The following is a 21,840-nucleotide window of genomic DNA, read 5'->3' on the forward strand; positions in this document are numbered from 1 at the left end:
GTATCTCCAAGTCATGATGACCTTAGGTATAACAGAAAGAAATGTTGCCTACTCCTGTACATCTTCATGATTGTTGGCATATTTGAATGCATTGTTGCAGCCACTGTGTATTTTGAGTGCCGTCCAACCTAGGAGGTTCATCTTCTAGCACTATATTAAACAATATTCTGTTACGATCCATAAGGTTTTCACTGACTAATTTTCAGTAGTAGATCACCAGGCCTTTCTTCCTAGTCTGTCTTAATTTGAAAACTCCACTGAAATTCTGTCCACCATAGATGACACTGCTGGTATCTGAAATATCAGTGGCATAGCTTCCAGCATCACAGCAACACACAAGCCACCACAGTACAACAAATTGACAGATGAGTGGTGGATTACATTTATAATTGGTATAAAATAAATATTACAAAAGTAAACATTGTGAAAAAGTGGTTTTGGGGAGGAAGAACTTTTTTGGGGTGCCCGGAAATCACAGCCTATTGATGTAGTCCAATTGATCTAGTACACAGAGGAGAGGAAGAGGAGATAAGGCCTCTCCAATAATGGAGGCTGGCTGGTCTGTAAGCAGAGGATGGGGAAAAGGCCAGTGCATGGTAATGCTGATGTGATGTGTTGGTTGCCTTTGAATGTAAGCAGCCTTCCTGTGTCAGAGAGTTCACTGTGCCAGGCTAATAGACTCCTCCAGCGTCTAGAATACCTTAGGGCTTCTGGTTCTTCCACATCTTCTTCCTTAAACACCCAAGCCCTGTTCAGGTCTTGAGATCATGTTTATTTTCACCCTTCTCTCACCCCCTTCTTTATAAAGTACAGCTGTAAGATTAATTGAGGTCCCTTTGGGTTGGCACCTCAGTGATCATCTACATTAACATCTTAAATAATTGAGGTTTCGTCCTCTTGCAAGAAAATATTATTTAATATTGCTCCTCTATCATCCAACATATATAAACGGCTCTGTGAGCTTCGTAAAGAGACCACAGAACTCAGCATTTATAAACAAGAAAACGTCTCCATTTTCTTCCAGTTATTTCTGGAAATTCCTTCTAAGCATATGCGTTCTCTTCTTAAGTTGCTTCCCACCTCCTTCCCCTGGGATTTGCTGACTTGTTAAATGTTGCTTCTCTGTGGGATCACAAACTTCATAGCCAGTAAAAAACCAAACAATACCAAAACAAAGCTCAGCAACAGCAGTCCCAACCCTCTCTAAATTTCTAATTTCCTGCCCTTATTAAAAAAAAAAAAAAAAAAAAAAGACCTAGGCTATTTTTTGTGTTTCAAAAATTTAGGCTCTAAATGGAGGGATTTGACACATTTAAAAAGCTAACCAAACCTGATTTTATTTTTACGATTTATTAGTTATCAAAATATCCAAACTCCTGATTAAGGTAGGCTGGCTAGCGGGAGGCAACGCGGAGGTGTGTGGGAGAAGTGTGAAAAGAAGAAATCCCAGCTCTGCCTGGGAGACTGCGTGTGAACGATCCCGACTCCTCCGATAGCTCCAGGCCGCATTTTGCAGGCGGCCGCATCTGCCTCCCCTGTCTCTCTTACCTCCTAGATGTTCGGCACTATTTGTGGCCGGCGTGGTGGAAGGACACAGGGAGGTTCTAACTCTCGTCTCCCGCCCCCTGCTCCCATCCCCAGTTGCATCAAAGCGAACCCGGGCCAGCGCAAGGATCCCCGAGTTGCGAGTGTGCTGAGGCTGGGACTGTCACTCATTTTCCGATCAGCGCGTGAACGCAGCTCCGCAGCCGCTGGCAGGAAAAAATTCTGCAAAAATAATCATACTCAGCCTGGCAATTGTCTGCCCCTAGGTCTGTTGCTCTGCCGCCGTCCACACTCACTGCAAGGGGGGGCACAGAATTTACCGCGGCCAGAACATCCCTCCCAGCCAGCAGACTACAATGCTCCAAACTAAGGATCTCATCTGGACTTTGTTTTTCCTGGCAACTGCAGGTACATTTTTTTTTTTTTCCTCAATCTAATTTGCTAAGTGCTCCCTTCCCCCTACTCCTCCCTCAGGGAACACTGTGATTTGGGGAGGTTTTCCGTGGAATGCTAGAGCTGGTCATTTTCGTGGAGCTGAGAAAGGAGCGCGTCGCCCTTGCTGCCCACCCGGACCCCGCGCCCTCACGGGCTGCGCTGGTCCCAGGCTGCCTCCCCGCGTAGCAAACGCCGGGCGCCCCTCCAGCTCGCCCGCCCTCCCGTCCTTCCCACTTTGTGTGCTCGCGGCGGTGGGAGCGGAGCCCACCGGCTCCCTGGGACGCTGCGGCCGCGCCGGTGATGGGCAGCGCTCCTTCCCCGAAGGCGGGCGGGGCTGCCGTGGCTCGGTTGGTGCCACCTCACGGGCTTAGTTTCTGCGGGGAAGGGGCTTGTCAGCTCGGGTTCTGAAAAGAGTGAACAATACGGTCGGGACAGCTACCCCTGATCGTTATTTCCCTAGGTCTAATAAAGTGCCTTCGGTCTCTCCCGCCCCCCGGCAGAATAACGGTTTGCAAAATCGAGAGAAACGGGCCGAATCGCGGGGCTGTGTGGCCGTTGTTGCACCCCCGTCTATATGACGTTAGTTTTTTATTTGCCAAATTGCTGGCGAGTTACAAACCCTGCTCTCGGCCGGGAGCATCGAGGGATGGGAGGGTCGAGCGGCGCGTTTTGACAGGAGGAAGTGCGGAAGGGCGGAGGGCGAGGAGGGCGTGATCCGGCCTGCTTGGTGTGTGCGCGCGCGCGTGTGTGCGCGTGTGCCTTTACACGCGCCGCGAGCCTAGTGTTGCGCGGTGCGAGAAAAGAATAGCAGGTAGTGGCCCGGAACACCTCGCCCCTGGCTCCTTTCTTTGGGTGAGGTTCCTAATCCTTGTAAAGTGCGAACAATAGGCAGCTGGAAGGAAGATAGTAGTGATGCTGCCACGGGCGGCGGTTGCTGCGCCGCCGCCCAGAGAACCTCGGCAGCCAGCTGGGAGGTTCATTTCATTTTGGGTATTCCATCCCGGCCTCCCTAGAACGTTCTTCTGTGCGCGCCCACCCACCCCTCCAGCTGCTCCCTCCACCCCTCACCCAAGGATTTGCGCTTCGGCGCTTATGGACAGAAGAGGAGGAAGACAAGGAGCAGGGGCCGCAGAGTTGGGTGGGGTGGGCGGACATTCTGGGCCGGGAGCGTGTGTGAAGAAGTGCTCGAGCGCCCGGGGAGAGCCGGGCGGAGGGCGCTGTGTGTCGGCGTCGCCGCTGCCTGGTGCCGCCAGACCTGCCCTAGAGGGCCAAGTCCGGGTGGGGGAGAGCGCGCGGGGCGACCCAGGGAGCACCCAGCGCGCCCCCTCCCCGGGCGGCACAAGAGCAGCGCTCCGCCGCTACCTCTAGCCAACTCCAGTCCCTCCCATGGCGACCAATCAGAGGGAGGCTGGCTGGGCGGGAAGCCGCGAGAGGCTTTTATTGAGGCGCGGGTGGCGGCCCGGAGCTGCCAGGACCGTCTCTTGCAGTTCCAGGCTAACGGTCTCACTTACCCCCTGCCGGGAGAAACCCCGCCCTCGGGCGGGTGCCCCTCCTGCTCCGCAGTTTCTGAGGAAATAAAATGGAGACTAGGTGGTCACCAGGAGGGCTCCTTGTCCGGCCCGCCCTTGCTTGGCCCAGGCGTGCCTCTTTCACGCCGACGTGGAGCGGACTCCTACCCACCCTTCCCGCACACACACACTAGTGCTGCCTTTCGGGGTCCGAGCGCGTCGCATTGTAAGATGACGCCTGGAGCGGCCCGGGGCGCAGCGGCCGGGCGCAGCGGCGCGCTTGCGCTGACCAGCGGGTCGCGGGCCTTGAGGGGTACCAGGGGCCGACCCCAGCCAGGCGGGCATTAGGAGTCGTGTGTTTCTGCGGCCACCTCGTCGGGGGCCCCCCTGGTGCTTCCCTTTTCTTTCGTGCTCGTGCGTCCCGGCGGCGCGACCTCCCCGCATGGTCGGGGGTGTGTGTTGGGACCTCCTCCCCTCTGGTGGAGGCTTGACATTGGGGACCTGATTTTTGGTGGGCCTTTTTGGGAATTGCCTGGCCGTTCTTTCCATCATCGTAACGGCTGTTACGCCCAATGTTTCGATCTCTAGGGAGTTGCACGCCGAGTACACGCCCAGGGAATCCTAGATTGGGGTCTTTTGGATGTTTGTGGATGCCCAGGCAAGGGTGGCATTCTGACCAATGCTCATAGTGTTTTCTGGAATGAGCGTCTTCATTCCTTGCCAGGGAGGTAACCAGTACTGTGAGGACAGGAGGAAGGCAGAATGTGCAACACATACAAGATTGCTTAACAAAAGAAAGAAGTTGAATGGTTTTCGAAAGAGAATTAATTTTTTCATTATTGTTTCTACTGTAGTTTAAAAAAATTTCAAGTTAAAGGATCGTAAAAATAATATAACTGTGTGTGTGTCTGTGTAGACACACAGACACACACTCACTTTTTTTTTTTTAGCCTCAAATGTTGTAGCACCTCCGGGGACAATGGTAATTCAGGCAAATGGACTCCAGCTCTGTGAATGTGAAAATTTACATGTAAGATGTGCTAATCTTATTATAGCAAACCAGTCAGGTCTGCTGCCCGTCTCTCATTTTGATGTCTGTGCTCCTTAAAGTGAAAGGTCGTGGAATTGCATAGTAAATTTGAGTATATTCTATCATCAGTTTTGGATGGTGTGTGGACAAATTGTTTGTTGGAATGATCTGGAGTGGTTGTTAGATCAAGTGTTTATTTGATAATTTTACAGTCCTCTGCCAGTTTAACTTTTAAGAATCACGGTATGGGCACGACTGGTTTTCTAGCAAGATAGCACCAGATTAAGAACAAAGACCACCTTTGCTATCTCACGAAAGCTAACACATCTTTGAAATACATATATATAACATCTCTCGATAAATGAATTAAGATGTGTTTCAGCGAAGTTTGCTGTGGTACAGTTACGGTGAGCCCTATTTTTCTTCTTGATTTTCATTTGAAGATTGGAAATGTGTCTTTCTGAACAAAATTTAGCTGAATGTAATAAAGCCATGCTTAAGAATGTAGAAGACCTTACACAACTCTGTTCAAAACCTAAAAAGATAATTTTCATCCAACAATGTGGGAAATATTAGCGTATTTAAAAATACTGAAAATAAGCTAGAATTTATTTAAAATATAACAGAGTTAAAAACAAAAAGGGACTATAATCCAGGCATTGTAAAAGTGTGACTTTAATTTATTTGTTTTTAAATTACTGTTTCCATTACAAAGGCCCTAATGATCTAGCAACCTTGCTAAGTTCTTGCTAGTCTAAAACTTGTATTATTTTTTAAGTTAATTTTTCAGGAAGTTTCCTCCTTTTTCTCCCGACTGATTTAGCTTGATGGCTGCTTTCTAGATACCTTTACTAAGAATCTTTTTTTTTAAATGAATACTGGGTGAAAAGAAAATAGCAGTACATAAACTAAGATCTGAACTATAAGGTCCTTGTTCACTAAAGGAGGTTCACCCAGTTTTTCCTGGGCTGAATGATTCAACTAAGGGCTTGTTAATTTAATGGGTGACTGATTTCTTGGATTTGACAGTTCAGGAATTAGGGTCGTAATTGTTTGCAAAAAACTAAAAAATATATTTTGTGTGTATGCTATACACAAGTGATATGGGTGCTTATGCAAGGCAACTTTAATAGGGAGAAATCAGTCACGTGAAACACCCAAATTCTAAGGACTTTGCATAGTGCTTCTCTTTGAAATACACTTATCATTAAATGAATTCCTCAGATGGATAGTGTGTAATTTAATATAAGTAATCTATATCTGCATTTTTCTGTCACAGGGAACAGCGTCTTAATTGCCTCTCAAAATAAATAGCACCATTTTGTCATTCAGAAACTAATCTTTAGACATGACGGATGTTTTTGTTCATTACAGAATTCAGTTTCTTAAATTATAGACAGCATTTGGTAAACTTTACACTGCTTGAAATATGGACTTTGGAGTTTCTGATCCAGCCAGTTCATTTTTTAAGATGATGAAGCCTCTAGTTTAATATTAACTGGATGAATTCCACATATTTATGTCTCCAGTGTTAAAAGAACTGTGGCTGTGCTCCGTGCTGCAAGTGGCTTCAGTGCTACTGGCAGACCTCCAAAGATATTTTATAGACGGTCTTTCCTGTCTTCATATAAAATAAGTGATTGACTACCTGTTGCCAAGGAAAGGTTTGAACTTTCCATGATGATCTTGGGTTTGTGGTGATGGAGAGCAGAACCAGTTGACAGGGAGGGAGAAGGGACCGGACCTGCTTCTGTCAGTCTGCTGGGAACAGTCACAGCCTGGCAGGAGACAAAGGCATTTTAAGAAGGTTCTCCTGTACTATTGAAGTATTGAGTTTTTGAGCACACAAGTATTTTATGGCATCAAGATAAACATTTTAATGGAAATTCTATAATCAATAATTCTTCAGTTTAGTGATCTACCAAATATATATAGGTGAAGGAATGCCTGGAACTTTAAGAGAGATGGCAGCAAATGAGGGGTAGCGTTTTAGTAGTCTTAAAAAGGGGTTACAAACCAAACAAAACTGAGAACAATAATGAGCTGGTTATATAATAATGACCGTTTGAGCTTTGAATAAAAAAGGCTAAGATTAGGGTTTCTGTGGCTAAAAAAGGAACCATTCTGAGTAACATTCAGAGGAAGAGAATTTTATGCTTCTCCTAAAATACTCAACAAGTCTCTGAGCAATATTGTAAGAGCTGGGATCTTAGGAAGGCGAAATCTCCCAAGAACCTCTCTGAATCTTTATAGTTAAGTCTGCATGAGGTCCAGAGTTTTTAATATTAAAAAGCAATGATGTGAAACTATTATCAATAATACTGGTAGCTATACTCACTACTGTAGGGCAGTAGAATACAGAGATGAATCTGAAGGTCACAGACATGCTACCTCTAGTCCTTGTTGTTATTAACTCTTGGTGCCAAACCTTAAAACCATTTGCTGATGTAAAGGGATGTAAATTATTTGGCTTTGGCAGGGCTGCCATTATGCCCTTTCATTTCATGGTGTTGAAATGCTGTCTCTCAGCTGCAGATGCTCATTAGGAGCATTGCCTTTTGATGTTGGTCTGGGTGCCAAATGGCGGCCTTTCAGGCGGTTTCAATACCTTACACGGGAAACACTCTTAGGCCGATGTCTACATGCAACAACTGAGTTCACTGGTTTTCGGTTAGCTGACACACGTTTCCCTTTCTGCAGTATTAACTGAGCTTCTGAGCCGCTGGAGACTCAAAGGGAACTACATTCATAGCCATTTTCTCTCTCGTGTATGTGGATTTTTTTCTTTTTTTTTTCGTTGTTGTGAAAATACGTATATAACACATTTGCCAAGTCACCATTTTTCAGGTGTACAATTTAGTGATAGCCATTACATTAATCATGTTGTGCAGCCATACCCACAATCATTGCCAAATTTCCATCATCACAAACAGAAACTCACTGCTTCCTACATAATGGTTCCCCTTTCCCACCTCTCTCCCACCCCTGGTGACCACTAATAAATCTTAGTCTCCATACATTTGCCTATTCTTATTATCTCATGTAAGTGAGATCATATAATATTTGTTCTTTTCTGATTGACTTATATCACTCAGCATAATCTTCTCAAGGTTTGTCCATGTATCAGGATTTCATTTCTCTTTATGGCCGAGCAGTATTCCATTGTATGTATGTGTATTTTTGAAAAAATTTTTAATAAACCTATTATGCTTTCTTTTACTCCAAAATATATGCATTATTTTCCTCGGAAGTCAAAAATTGTATCACTGAAGTGATTTAAAAGGCTCATATATAGCCTGTATTTCACTATTTAATCTCATTGAGTACTTTTTGATTTGTAGCTACATATACTGGCTACATCTGACCCTGTTTTCTGTTCTGTGTCATTCCTATACATACGGTAATACGGAAAAGCCCTTTGTTGTATATTAATCTCCTCTTTGGTATCTGATTACCTTGTCATTTAAGACTATTTATAGTAATGTGACGCTATTTGAGATTGGGTTACATTAGGTATTCTCTTAAACAGTTGATCACATATGTTTGAGTGCCAGCTATTTATCATTATCTGTGGGGAATTACAAAGGACCAAGATGACATAATTTCAGCTGTTAAGGAGCCCTGCAGATAGCACAACATAATAGTACATATAGCAAGTAGTATAGAGATTGAGAGTGTTCGACAATCACGGGTCGAAACCCCGACCTTGTCCCTAAGCTGTCTGATCTTGGACAAGTCATTTAATTTCTCCAAGTTTCAGTTTCTTCTCTGTCAAATGGGAAAAATAATAATGCCTACTTGTTCTGGCTGTTGTGAACATTAGATCTTCAATGCCGGTAAGTTGTGTTCATTAACGAGGAAGAGGGATGTTTATAGATCTAGAAAGAAAATAATTATTCAGACATAACGTTCTCTTTTTAGAATGACTTAAAAGACAATATTATGAAATCATTACTTTTTTAATGATTAGAGCTAGACTTGAAAAAATCAGTGGCTAAATATGCCTGCACAGCCATTTTGGTTATGAATATTTTGGAGAGAAAAGTGATCTGATTATAAGGTTGAAAGCTATTAGCACAGGGGTGGATCGAGGTTTCGTGGAGGATGAGGTTATTTCAATTTTGAGGATACGCTTTAAAGAAAATACAAAACTCTTTTGCTTCTGAAACATTTAGAAAACTTCTGACCACGAGAACACACTGCTAGGCCCTCACCCCGCAGAGCCTTGGAAGGGGCCCACACAATTGAGGGGCCGTGAAAACATCTGCCCCTGCGTTAGCAAATGTGTTTTCATTGGCTTGGATCCACCTGCTTAAGAATACAGGCCAATTGTCACAGTTTGTTAAACATGCTTCTCGTAAAGGTTGTTGGTATAATACATTGAATATTAGAATCCTGTATGAAAATCAAAGTTATTTTTGAAGAGAAGAAGCTCTTTGACCTTTATTTTATAGACAGTCTTAAGTGATATCTGAGGTGATTTAATATTTCTCATAGCTGATATTTTTGCAACTTACTGACTAAAGTAATTGGTATTATTATTCTAATGAGTCAGAAATAAGCCCTATTGGCTAGGCAGGAAGTAATTTTGCCAAATAAACACATAGGATATTGGAAAAGAGACAGAAGCTTTTGTTTTGCGTATCTAAGAGGCTGGATAGATAATACCAGTAATTATATCTTAATTTTCACTCTACAGTTTACATAGCTCTTTCATATATATTATATCATTTAATCTTCACATCTTTTATTCAGTAAATATTTATTGAGTATGTGCTCTGTGCTGGGTGCTGGGAATACAATGGTGAACTAAACATTGTCCTTGTTTTCATGGAGCATCCAGTCTAATTGTGGGGAGAAAAATAGACATTAAACCAGTAAAACCTACACACATATAAAATTACAAATTCTGATGGGAACTAAGGGAAGGAACAGGGCTCTATGAGATATTAAAGGGGGAATCCATTTTCGATTGGGTGGTTGGGAAAAAGACCTCTGTGAGGAGGTAACATTTAAACAACTCTGAAACAGAAAGAGCAGATGGTATTTCCATTTTCAGACATGATTGATTGGACACTTGATTCCACAAACAGTGAATTACAACAGACATTCCTGAATTCCTTAATTCAAAAAACCTTCCTGAAATCTTGAGGAGGTCAGCTTCAGAAATTGTGTTGGGTTTCAGGTTGTAAAGTCGTGTAAGATGTGCCTCTGCTTCTAGAGCTCGCGAGGTAGCCAGAGACACACTGTACTTATAAATAGAGGCATGCATTAAGTGCTATTGGAGTACAGGGAAGCAGTTAATTTTGCTTGGGACTCCCTTGAGCTGGCTTTGGGGCATGAGTTTGCCTTTACTAGATGGAACAGGCAAAAGGGACAATTCAGGCAGAGCAAAACCCCTGAGCAGTGGTGGTGTTATTAGCTGCCATTCAGTTGGCCCCCAACTTACAACAACCCCATGGTGACCCCGTGTACAACGGAACAAAACACTGCCCTCTTCTGTGCCATCACCATGATTGGTTGTGGATCAAACCGTTGTGATCCATGGGATTTTCACTGGCTGATTTTCAGAAGTAGATGGCCAGACCTTTCTTCCTAGTTCATCTTAGTGTAGAAGCTCCACTGAAACCTGTTCAGCATCATAGCAACATTCAAGTCTCCACTGAAAGATGGGTGGTGGCTTCGCATGAGGTGCATTGGCTGGGAATTGAACCCCGGTCTCCTGTATGGAAGGTGACATATTTCTCCCCCTGAACCACCCCTGTCCCCACTGAGCAGCAATAGAGAAATGCATACACACAGTCGTGTTCAAGGAACAGTGTGAGGGTACTTGGGACTAGTGGCTAGAGATTAAGCGGAAAAAAAACATCTATAAGGCCAGATAGTGTTAGGTCTTCATGTGGAAACTGAGGCTGAGAAAGATGAGTGATTTACACAGGTGGAGCTGGAACCTTAACTTACATTAGTTGGCTGCGTTTCATCCTTTTCTAAAGTAAGGATAATTTGAATACACATAGCATCAGAATATATGCCAAGAAAACGTGCAGGTAATCAACGATACAGAAAAGAGTTGGTGTGGTTTCTGGACTGACTGATTTTGACTGATGTGAGGGGGCGTTGACATGGTAAAGAGGCAACATCAAGACCTTTGGAGTCTGCCAGACCCGGACTGAGTCCAATAACCGTAAATGACATTCTGCAAGTTGCATACTTCTTTTTTTTTTTTTTCAAGTTAGTCTCTTATACAAAAATTTATACATACATTGTAAGTTGCATACTTCTGACCCTGCTTTCTCATCTGCAAAATGCGAATAACGACACCTCCCCTATAGGGTTTTGGTAAGCTTCAATAAAGTCCCATATGTAAAGCAGCTGACACACAGTAGGTACTCAATATATGCTTTTTTACAGTTCATCTTGAACAGAGATTTTATCTGAAATGTTTATTAGGTAACTGTGCTGTGAATATGATGTGCAAAGTTCTATGCTTAGGAGCTGAGGGGGAAAATAAAATAAAGAATACTAAAGTGGTTCTTCACAAGCTTGCACGTGATTTAAACAGTTAAGAAAACATGAAAGGTACTATATGAGTAAGTGCCTAACCGAAGGTGGCAGATAATAATTGTGAGAAGACTTTAGAAAGGCAAATATCATCTCAGTGGGTTTTAATATCTGAAAAAGTTCACACTTTTTCTAGTAGTTGATCTGGACCTCCAGGGACCTAAGCATAAATAGAGAGGGGAAGGACCGATTTCCCTGTAGGAGGAGACAGGTCTAGTGAGAATTAGTATGAAAGAGCAGTGAAGGCTGACTAGATATTGGGGTAGGTCATATTAAAATCTTAAATGCCAGGCGAAGGGGTGGGGTGCTGCTGGACATGTTGGAGAAATCATTTTAAAAAATGTTTAAGACAATAGTCTGTGATAGCAACGGTACAGCGTCTGTGCTAGGCGCTGTGTTGGATGCTAGCTGTGAATTAGCAGGAGATAAGTAGGAGCAAATTGGTAGAGATCATTGCAATACTTTAAGGGAATTTGTGATTTATGTAGCAGCCATTATAGTGGCTGGACAAAATACTGGCTTAGTGAAAGGATTTCTGGGACGGTATAAAAGATTGACTAGATGTTGGGGAGGCTGAGAGATAGGGGAGCAAGTTAAATCTGGATTAGAGGCCAGTGAAGTCCAATGAGAGTATCTTGCTTTACATAGTAGGAAGGTAGGAAGGTTTGTATGTAGGGTACTGTTACGTGTATACTCAAAAGATCTGGGTTCAAGATTTGGCTCTGCAATGAACTGGGCATGTGAATTTATGGGAGTTACTTAACCTCTTTAAAGTTTTAAAGAAATCCAACTGTTATGTATTTTATAAAGCAGATAATCTTGAAAAGATACACTTGTAATGGCTTTGGATAAGGATAAAAAGGGGCATAGCTGAGATGTCAGACATGACAAATCAACCAGCAAGGGTAGATGATAGATACAAAACGGTAGATGACAGAGAGAGAGAGATTTTTTAAATTGCAAACCCAAGAGAATGAAATAATCATGGTACTGTCCATATGATGAAGAACTTGAAAAAAGGGGTTACCTTGAATGAAGAAAGATGGATAATCTCAGTTTTAGACACAATAGGTTTTAGAAAAAGTTGGGGCATCCTAGTATATTAATGTATAGGTCAGTGTTTTTCAGACTGTGGTTAGTAAAATGTATTTCATTGGCCTCCACCAGCATTAAAAAAAAAAAAAAGAAAGAAAGAAAGGGAGGAAGAAAAGAATAAATGAAGAAAGGAGAGAAGGAAGGAACTAGAATAGAAAAGAGTGCATCTTATGTAGTAAGAGTAAGTATTGTTTTGTGAAACTTACTGTTTTGTGAAACTTTAGTTTCAGTTGTGTGTGTGTGTGTGTGTAAGTAATGTATGATCCAATTGTGATGGAAAACACACACTTCATTGTGGCTCTTGTAAAAATAGTTTGAAAGCTACTCACATAGAAGAAGGAATAGGAGACCAGAGAGAGGATGAGACATTCTATAATGGGGACAGGGTTTATCAGAAGGTACCAGGTGGGTTGTGGGGAGAGGAAGAAGAAATAACAGGAAAAATACTTACAGAACATCTAAGCAGTCCGTTAGCTACAGCGTGTTAAAAAAAAAGTCTCACTCAAAACTCTAAAGTATATGCTTTGAAAGCTACCGTCCATCTATTTGGGAATGAGAAGAGAACTGAGAATACAAGGCAGCATCTAAAGCCAAATACGTAGTACCCAAGAGTAGTACCCAGAGGCAGGAGAAAGATTACTTGGGGAGCAGGGACAGTTGGGAAGCTCTTCCCAAGGTAAGTGAGAGTTGAAGCTTTGAAGGAAGGATCTAGCTCTGTAAGAGGAAGGTGGATGAAGTAGGTTTGCATGTTGCATGTTTGGGAGGCAGCTGGAGAGAGTCTGGCCAGGAGACCAAGAAGACTCAGAAGTTCTAGTAGTCTATGTACTCTTTAAGACCAGGGAACTCATTTTATTCTTTTTTTGCATCTCCCTCTTTAGCATCCAGAATGGTATCTTGTCTATAATTCAGAAAAGTGATATTGAACAAATTGAAAGAACCAGATTTTAGTGGTGTGGAAGCCTAGGGTAGAGAAGCATAATAATGTTAAGTGGAAAAAAGCTAGAAACAAATGGTATATATAGGTATAATCACAGTTTTGTTTTTTCCTCACTCTATCATCAGGTCTGGAAGAAGTTAAAGTATTTTTTATACTGTTTGAGTTTCCTATAATGAGCATATATTGCTTTACCATCAGATGTAAGACAAATAGCACAATAAAAAGAGGGCAGCAGTATTTAACGTGGTTAAGAGTACAAGGAAGACGAGACAGACTGGATTGGATTCAAAGGAGATCATCAGTGACCTTAGAAAGAGTAATTTCAGCTGTGTAGTGAAATTCAATTTCTTTATTTAGAGTTAAAGACTGATGTCCAGAACATTTGACACAAAAGAAGGAAGGAAGGAAAGGGTGTTAGGTTGGGTGAAGGCTTTAAACTGAAGGCTATCTGGTCATATTTAATTTAGGGAAAAGAGCTAGGAGAGAGGAAAGGGGATGAACGAATGACCCTCATGAAGGATGATGGGATGCATTCATGTGAGAGGAAATGAATAAAGTTAGGTTTTCTTTCTTTTTTCAGTGATTTCATTTATCATGTAAGACAATACTATTCAGGCATAGTTTTGCATTCTTGCATCATTATCCATGATATTCATACCTATATTTCTGTGCCTTTTAAAGAACCCTTTGTGTCTGTGTACACCAAAAGCTTTTGAAGTTTGTTCCAGTTGTCACAAATTGGATGCATTGTTTTTATAATGTAGGCAAAAGAGGTGATTGCATACTTTTCAAATGTTCTTTTATACATATTTCATCTGAGAGTATCCATTTTTTTAAAATTTTTCATAAGATGCTGCCAATCACTGGTTAAGCTGCAGTTGCTATATGAGTATTAGATTTAAGGTCTAACATGGCAACCTCACCAAATCCATTGCCATTGAGTCAGTTCTGACTCATGGTGACTCTGTGTGTTACAGAGTAGAACTGTGCCCCATAGGGTTTTCTTGGCTGTAATCTTTATGGAAGTAGATTGCTAGGTCTTTCTTTCATGGCACTGCTTGATAAGTTTGAACCGCCAACCTTTAGGTTAGTAGTTGAGTGCAAACCACTTGTGCCACCCAGGGACCTTCAACATGGCAGCCTTAAAGATGTATTATCATGAGCATGAGAAGACATGAATCCAATACAAGTACTTTGAGTTGATAATTATAAATTACCTTTCTTTCTTAATTTATTATCTCCTTTTAGTGCTATGGTGTAATGGCTAAAAGCACTCAGCTATTAACCTAAAGGTTAGTGGTTCAAACCCACTAGCGGCTCTGTAGGAGAGAAGACCTGGTGATCTGCTTCCATAAAGATTAACTCTAACTGATCATAGCCATCAAGTCGATTCCAACTCATAGCAACCTTATAAGACAGAGTAGAACTTCCCCATAGGGGTTCCAAGGCTGTAAATCTTTGCAGAAGCAGACTGCCACATCTTTCTCCTGGTGGGTTGGAACCGTCTAACTTTCGGTTAGCAGCCGAGAGGTTAACCACTCCTAACTCCTTCTGTAAAGAATGCAGCCTGGGAAATCGTATGGTGTGGTTCTACTCTGTCCCATAGGATCACCGTCAGTCAGAATCTACTCAGTGGCACGCAACACTATTTGGTGCTGCTGAGGCTGTGCGTACCGTAGGGGGCGCCCCATGGGCTTTTGGCATCAAACCTGTGTCTTGAATATTGGTGCACCTGCTTTCTGGTTATGTGACCCTGAGTTGGTCATTTAATCTTTCCAACACTCAGTTTACTTGTCTGTAAAACAGGGATAATAATACTTACCAAAGAGGATTATGGTGAGGTCTAAATGAGACAATCAATACAACTGTCTGGCACATGGTAAGCGCAGTAATATTTTCCCCTTTCCTTTCTTTCTGCTAAAGTTCACAGTGAAGGTATATACACTTAGTGTTAGATTTCAGTATTGACTATAATTAGAATCACATTTTTGTTGTTGTTGGTATTTACCATTTGTTTTGCATTCTCTGTATGTTTAGGATCACCATTAGTTGCAGTTGAGTTAGGAATGCCATAGCTGTTTGCTTAGCTCTTTTACCTGTTGTAGAATCAAAGTGTAGTGGATCTTGATTTCGAGAAGCGTAGAATTTTTAAAAACAAAATCATTTATACAGGTTCTTCTTTCCATTTGCATAGGATTACTATTAAAGTTGCTAATTTGCAACAATTATGGAGCCGTAAAATTTACTGTATTTAAATAAGGTTGTTGCTAAAGGTCAAATCTCCGACACTTTGCTAACTTGGAAGTCATTTATCTGGCAACCTTCATTCTTTCGAACATAACCAAGAATGAAGAAGTAAGGAAAAGAAGCCTCTGGAAAGCCAAAATAGAATCCAAAGTCCGTGTACTGAATTATATGCACTCAAGCCATAGGGGAGCCCTTAAACCTGTATTCAGAAAGAGTCCGTATACTCTTAACTGAATTCTTAGCTTCTGCCACGTTCATAAGGACTACAAGATTCGGATGAGAATCGAGGAAACATGAGCGCTAGCTATAGGTACATTGACAGCAAGAAGATACAGTAATTGAGAGCAAGGAAAGGATGAAAAAATATGAAAAGCAGATTTAAGAAACCACAAAGCATATTAGTCTTAGCTATTTAGTATTTGATTAAAAAGAAGCCCCATTTATCAAAAAATGCTGAGGGCATGTCGGTAACACAGTGCAGTATGAATAATAGGTGTTCAGACTTAAACCTCATTTGGAAGAGTTAGCTGTGACCCATTTACTGAAGTGATTCAAGTGGCAGGCAACAAATGTACAGATTCAGTTATTGAGCACAAGTCTTTCGTGTTTAGCTCTGTGCTAGATGCTGAATAAGATGTGACTTCAAGGAGTTTCCACATAGTTGGAAGATAAAATAAGCATAGGTGCCATTGTCTTCACCAGTGTCAAATTGGAATGAAGGAGGTAATACAATTAGTGTTACTCAGCTGGAAAATTTATTTTTGAGACACTGTAATCCCCAAGAATTTAGGACAAATGAGATTTTGTATTTCATTCTTCTAGAGTGATCTTGTTAGAGAGAACTTCTCAGCTTGGTTTGAAGTCCATAGCTGTTTATTTACCATTAATAGAAGATGGGTCAACAACCAAAAAAAAAGGCGGGGGGGCTACAGATGGTGGTACTAATTAGACATAACCAGTCACCTCATGGCATTAGTTCTCTTGGTTTAAGGGCTTAGGACCTTGGTCTCATGGGACAGTACAGTCAATTGTCATAATGTAATTCTTAAAGTTTATCTTCTACCTCCTAGTATGGTGAGTAGTGTCTGGGATCTTAAAAGCTTACGAGTGGCCACCTAAGATACAACTATTGGTCTTTAAGAGAAAGAAGGAAACCCAAAAATCAGAGAAGAAACTGGTCTACAGGACTAATTGTCTACCTGAACCACTGTCATGAGACCAGAAGAACTAGATGGTGCTTTCTACCACTAGTGAGCATTCTAATCAGGAACACAATAAATAAATCCTGATAAAAAGGGAGAAAATGTGGAATAGATCTTCCGATTCTTCAAAAAATCCAGATTTACTGGACCAGTTGAAGCTGGAGGAGTTCCCAAGACTATGGCCCTGAGTTGCTCTTCAAACCTTGAATTGAAACTATTCCCTGAAGTCACCTTTAAACTAAGTAACAGTTCGGCCCAAGATTGTCACCCTTGAGTATTGTGTTTCTTTAAAAAAAATTATAAGACCAAAGGGTCAACAGATATTTTAAAGCATAGGTGAGAAGGTTGGGGAGCAGGGAGATTAAGTAAACGGAAGTGAAACAACTAGAACAAAAATAATGGGAATGTTGACACAACGTGAAGAATTTAACCAGTGTCACTGATAAATATGTCTAGAAACTGTGGAATGGGAGTGGGTTTTGCTGTGTATATTTTCAAGAAACATAAAATTAAATTAAAAAGAAAGGAGCAGAAGGTGGGTCAACTAGTTTCTTCTCTCCTAGGTTATAGTAAGTATATTTTGAAATTAAAGATCTTAACTCACTCAAGTAATTGGGGGTAATTGGCTGTCCTTTCTTCAATCTTGAGTTTATTTATTTATTTTTACATAATATGTCTACATTGCATACAAAGTTAATAGTTTTAAAAGGCTTGTAACAAAAAACAGTTCTTTGACTCAGTTCTCTCTAGTCCTTCTCACTGCACATCACCCCTCCCATCTCTGATTTTAACTCGCCTGAAGCAGCCACTTTCTACTCATTTAACTGTTTCTTCAGATTTTACCTCCATATTGATGCTTTCTTAATCTTTCAGTTTTAGGTATTATTTATTAACTTCTTCTTATGGAATATGAAGTTTCATGTTCTTAACACACTGCCCACCCCTCCTGCTTTCCTTACCCTGGTGTATCAGTATAGCTATTTTTCTATTTTGGGTTAAACTAAATTTAATATTTATATTATTATGACCACATAAATATTATTCACAGCTGAGCCTTGAGGAATTCAATGACTATATTCCTTTTCTTATATGACTTTTTATTTTTCCTGGAGTTTATAATGGCCTCAGTTTTGCTTTTATGTACCTACCACTGATTCATTATCAAAATCTCAGACTGAAGTATAAATCTTATTATTTTCAAATATGATTATTTTCTTCTCCCGCCTGGAGACATACACCCTAGACCTTTCCTTCCCTCTTTAATCAGGGCTATTGGTTTTCTAGGCTTGCTGCACAGCCGTTTTTCTGGAATTTCTCTTCACCATCACCCTGGGAATTCCCTTTACCCATATCCTTTGTTGGCTTCTCCTCTATTTTCTGGATAACTGGTTGTCTTACTGCTTTACTTGATTGTTGTTGAGACTTTGAATACGTATCTGGAAATTTATTTATTTTACTCTCACAGTTAATTGATACATAATTCTCTAGGTTGGAAATTGTTTTCCCTAAGAATTTTGAAGGTATTGCTCCACCGTTTTTTACTTTCAATGTAGTTGTGAAGTCCAGTTGCATTCTGATTCCTAATGTTTTGAATGAAGCATGCTTTTTTCTCCTCTAAGAGATTTTAAGATTTCCCCTTTGTCTCCAGTGTTTTGAAATTTCACAGTGATGTGCCTTGGGGTAGATATGTTTTCCCTTATTGGGCTAGATTCTCAGTGGGCTCGTTTAGTCTGGAAATTCATGTCCTTCAGTGCTGGAGAATGTTCTTGCATTATTTATTTGAATGTTCCTGTCTCTATTTTCTCTTTTTCTTTCTAGAATTCTTATTCAGAAGTTGGATTGGTCTTCTGATTTTTCTAATCTTCTCTCTGCTATTGTTAATTTCTTTGTCTCCCCATCCCCACTTTCTAGGAGATTTCCTCAACTTTTTTCCAATCTTTTAACTGAATTTTTTATTTGTGCTAACATATTTTAATTTCTAAGAGCTCTGTTTTGTTTTCCAAAGATGTGGGTGAGTGTCACTCAAGGGTAATTGTGCAGTGACCTGGTCTGTTGGGTGGGGGTCATCCATATCCACTCATTAGTGCCTAGATTTTTTTTGGGGGGGGATGGTCAATTTTAGAGAATCCAACATTTTGCAGTTTAGAGGGTATAACTCTGACTGTTGTTTTTCTCTAAGCTGAGTAGGAGAAATGGATTGAGGATATCTTTATTCAGTAATCAGGATTTCATTTAATCCTCCTATTTTTAGTAGAATACTCCTGCCCTCAGCAGTGCCTGGTATCCCCAAGAGCAAAGTCCCCTCTGGTTCAATTTCTCCAGGTAGTAAATCCAGTCTTCTGCTAGGTTGAGTGAGGGGCAGTGCAGGATGGGAGAAAGGAATATGTGGCCCTACCCTGCTGTTACTTACAGTTTTGTGTGTATGTATGTGTGTGTGCACGTGCACGTGTGTATTTGTTGGGCTGAATTTAGTGGGATAAGAGAGAGAGTGTTAGATTTAATTTTGGAGCAGATTGAGATCCCTTTGATGACCTGTCTCTTTCTTTGTTCCTAATTGCTACATGCCAAAGCAGATTTTTGAACTCTTTTATCTCACATATTTTAGTGTAGAAATTTTGAGATTGAAAGAAGTCATAGACTTGTAAAAGGAAAGGGTAAGTGTTCCAGGCGTGCATCAAAGGCAAGGACCTAAAAAGAAGTATGACAAGGTAACTTCAAGGGAATTGATAATTCAGGGAGTGAGAGCTAATCTCATATTTTTGAGGAGTCTCTTCTGAACTCAGAAGTTCCCAAAAGATTCCAGGGTGCCCTGAGATTCCACATATCTTGGATATCAGGACATAGGCTTTTCAGTGATGCTATGAACCAAAATAAGAGCAATTTCATGAACACATTTGCAAATGACTATGTCCCAGATTTGTTGGGTAGCAGGAATGTTTTATTGAATGATTTCTGTGTTACACGTAATTGGTCTAGGAGTTGGAGATAAAAAATAACTATATATATAGTCCCGCTGGCACACTGGTTAAGAAATTGGCTGCTAACCAAAGGTCGGCAGTTCAAATCCACCCGCTGCTCCTTGGAAACCCTGTGGGGCAGTTCTACTCTGTCCTATAAGGTCAGTACGAGTCGGAATCGAGTCAACAGCAACAGGTTTTTATATTCCAAAGCTTTGTGAAAAATTCTAGACCATGGTCTAAACCGTTTTTGGTTACATTTCTAATATTTTTTCGTGTGGAATAATACCAAAGACAGCCCTGAAATGTCAGAGAAAGATAACTAAGCATTATTTATTCCATTCTCAGATTTTTCCCTTTGGTGTGTGTAACTTAAAATTGAACTTAACATCACATGTTTAAAATTTACAGTTTTCATCAAAGAAAACCATCCGTCATAAGGAGGTAAAAAGGGGGCATTGTGTGATATTCTTTGAAGATAAGAGACGAAAGTGAGTCACTTAACTGCCCTCGGTTACAATTTGAGGTCATTTTGAGCTAAAGTGGTTTTGGAATCAGAATTAAAATTACTGGTCAGACTCAATTTAGATAACTGGTCATGAAGGCAGCTCATTCTCCTTCCTTTCTTCTCATAAAAATAATATTTTTATTGTCTGTACTTTTTTTATAGCCAAATTAGATATAGGTATTATTTTGGAGAACGTAAACATTTCACACAGTAATTGATTTAGGTCTTTAAGACTAGCTTTGTATCTAAGTTAAAAACCTGAATGATCATTTATTATTTGGTTTTCTAGAAATATTTACAACAGATCCTTTTGAAGTCGCTGGGAGGTAATCAATATATTACTCTGAGTTATATTTTTGCTGCCTGTGCAATATTAAGAGAGTAGCTATCACAAACAACTGCAGACATTTAAATTATTTTATTTAGCCATAACAATAAATGTATGCTTGGGGGCCTTTTTTGAAGCATAAATTATAAATATATGTAATTATTTTAACAATTTATGTATTTCTGGATATTAAACTTTCTTATCTGATAAGTGGGTTTAAAATTATATGCTCTTTCAACTAGCTCAACGCGAGAAATTTCAAGTGATGAGTTCCATTGTTAATTTAGCCTTTACTTTCATCTTATTGGAGCCCTTTGGCTCAGTGGTTAAGAGCTCAGCCGCTAACCAAAAGGTCAGCAGTTAGATCCACCAGCCGCTGCTTGGAAACCCTATGGGGCAGTTTTACTCTGTCCTGTAGGGTCGCTGTAAGTCGGAATCGACTCAGTGGCAACGAGTTTTTCATCTTATTGTTTACTTATAAACTAGAACAAATACATTAGTTTGTTTTCTTTTTCGTTTGCAAATTTCTTAATTTAGAATTTAAAAGTGCAAAGGAAGAAAACAAACCTACAGATGACTTTAATGATGCTTTCTGGAGAATCGAAGTGCTGAAGTGATTTGCACTAGATGGACAGTAAAACTTCACAAGGGAACAAAAGTTCCATGAATAACTTACTGACATCCCTGAAATGATGCTACTCTCTATCCTAGAGGAAAACTGGAGGTATGCAGATGTCAGTTGACTCCTCATTGACAATAAGAGTCACAGGCCCTGGGATTTGGGTCTACTGGCAAGAAGATAGGTTTGTGTTTACAGCATGATCAGTTTTGACCTACATATATTTCAGAAATATTTTGACTGCAAGTCAGTGTGTAGTTGTAAGTCTCATTTATATCTAACAGCTTATCTTAAGACTGTGTCTATAGATTTTTTTTTTAAAGAATTAACTTAAAATCAGATTTATATTTTGACTTTCAATACGTTGATTAAAAAGAAATTCATATCCAGAGCAAAACTTTTGAGTTGTTGATGGTTTTTTGTTTAAAACGTTATGTGGAAATGTCAGGTAATTATATATTGGAATCTCTGCATAAGACTTTATAGGTGGGGATAGGCCTCAAACATTGATGACATAAAAGAAAATTTTTGAAAGGAAAATCTAACAATCATATCTGATAGGTTTCAAAAATCACCAAAGAAACGTGGTCAGAAATGTTCCTTAAATTATTTTATTCAGATTAAATGTGCAAGTGTAAGTAATCTGTACTACAAAGATTGCATTTTCTTTGTAGCCTTGGTTTATTGAACAAATTTAATTTCATTTTCCGTAAAAACATAACCTTATATTTAACTTAATAATAATTTGGAAAAGTCACAAGTTTTATAAAGGTACATGCAAGTTAGATGTATTACTATGAAAATGTAATTTCTTAGTTTTATTTTGGAATTTAAATAAACCTTAAAAATCACAGGCTTACAAAGGTAC

The 21,840-nt window shown here is 40.4% G+C and overlaps 1 protein-coding gene across 2 annotated transcripts in view; it reads left to right on the forward strand.

Annotated features, from left to right (window-relative positions):
- The first annotated feature begins 1,759 nt into the window (after positions 1-1,759).
- Positions 1,760-21,840, forward strand: part of NCAM1 (neural cell adhesion molecule 1) — a 372,797-nt gene continuing 352,716 nt past the window's right edge. For both annotated transcript variants that reach the window (XM_012557333.2, XM_004382513.3), the window contains exon 1: positions 1,760-1,953. In XM_012557333.2, the coding sequence (XP_012412787.1) occupies positions 1,902-1,953 (52 nt within the window). In that variant the 5' untranslated portion in view covers positions 1,760-1,901. The remainder of the gene's footprint in view (positions 1,954-21,840) is intronic.

This window comes from Trichechus manatus, unplaced genomic scaffold (assembly GCF_000243295.1).
Source record: "Trichechus manatus latirostris isolate Lorelei unplaced genomic scaffold, TriManLat1.0 scaffold00094, whole genome shotgun sequence".
NCBI lineage: Eukaryota > Metazoa > Chordata > Mammalia > Sirenia > Trichechidae > Trichechus > Trichechus manatus.